Source organism: Limulus polyphemus, unplaced genomic scaffold, assembly GCF_000517525.1.
Source record: "Limulus polyphemus unplaced genomic scaffold, Limulus_polyphemus-2.1.2 Scaffold6286, whole genome shotgun sequence".
NCBI classification, from domain to species: domain Eukaryota; kingdom Metazoa; phylum Arthropoda; class Merostomata; order Xiphosura; family Limulidae; genus Limulus; species Limulus polyphemus.
In genome coordinates this window covers 24,143-25,226 of record NW_013671896.1, presented here as the reverse complement: position 1 = coordinate 25,226, position 1,084 = coordinate 24,143, and the positions used below count along the sequence as shown (strand labels likewise).

The following is a 1,084-nucleotide window of genomic DNA, read 5'->3' as shown; positions in this document are numbered from 1 at the left end:
TATCTGTGAGACATATGATATACGTAACATTTGAAGGTATCTGTGAGACATATAATATACGTAACATTTCAAGGTATCTGTGAGACATATAATATACGTAACATTTGAAGGTATTTGTAAGACATATTATATTTGAAGGTATCTGTGAGACATATAACATACGTAACATTTGAAGGTATCTGTGAGACATATAATATACGTAACATTTGAAGGTATCTGTGAAACATATAATATACGTAACATTTGAAGGTATCTGTAAAACAAGGTTTATGAGCAGATGTTTATTTAGCTATTCTTCTACAAAACATAAATCTCTGAACAACGGTCAGTAAAGTAAGCTGGTTACCTTTCTTGGTAGCTCGAAAGTTGTCATAGCGGTCAAGTCTCTCCATGTGGGCGACTAAAGTGGACCTAGGAAGCATGGTAATATCAGCATTAATTCGGTCTACAGCCAATCGGAAAGCAAACTCTTCCTCGTCATCTCCAATATCAAACAAGCCACCTGGTGAAAATCAAACAAAACACATCATATACCTTAAGAAGGAAAGAATGATAATAAGAAATTCAACGTTTACCAATAATTTATTGTAAAATATACAATTAGAATTCTACATGTTTCGGTGTAAAAACATTCCATCATCTTCAGGAGACCTTTCTACAATAAATTATTGTGCATTAATTATATCATGAAATCTGTGCACAAGAACGGTCATAGAGCGTGTTGAATACAAATATGTGCTATAAACCCATACCATTACGTGAAGTAAAGTAAACATATACCATCAAGTGAATTAAAGTAAACACATACCATCAACTGAAGTAAAGTAAATACATACCATCAACTGAAGTAAAGTAAATACACACCATCAACTGAAGTAAAGTAAACACATACCATTAAGTGAATTAAAGTAAATACACACCATTAAGTGAAGTAAAGTAAATACACACCATTAAGTGAAGTAAAGTAAATACACACCATTAAGTGAAGTAAAGTAAATACACACCATTAAGTGAAGTAAAGTAAACACATACCATTAAGTGAATTAAAGTAAACACATACCATCAACTGAAGTAAAGTAAATAC

The 1,084-nt window shown here is 31.7% G+C and overlaps 1 protein-coding gene across 1 annotated transcript in view; it reads right to left on the bottom strand.

Moving 5' to 3' along the window:
• Positions 1-346: 346 nt before the first annotated feature.
• LOC106473575 (glutamate receptor ionotropic, kainate 3-like) overlaps positions 347-1,084 on the bottom strand; it is a gene marked incomplete at its 3' end in the record, with an annotated part of 5,681 nt that continues 4,943 nt past the window's right edge. Inside the window, exon 2 of the mRNA XM_013934260.2 lies at positions 347-502. Within this exon, the coding sequence (XP_013789714.1) occupies positions 347-502 (156 nt within the window). The remainder of the gene's footprint in view (positions 503-1,084) is intronic.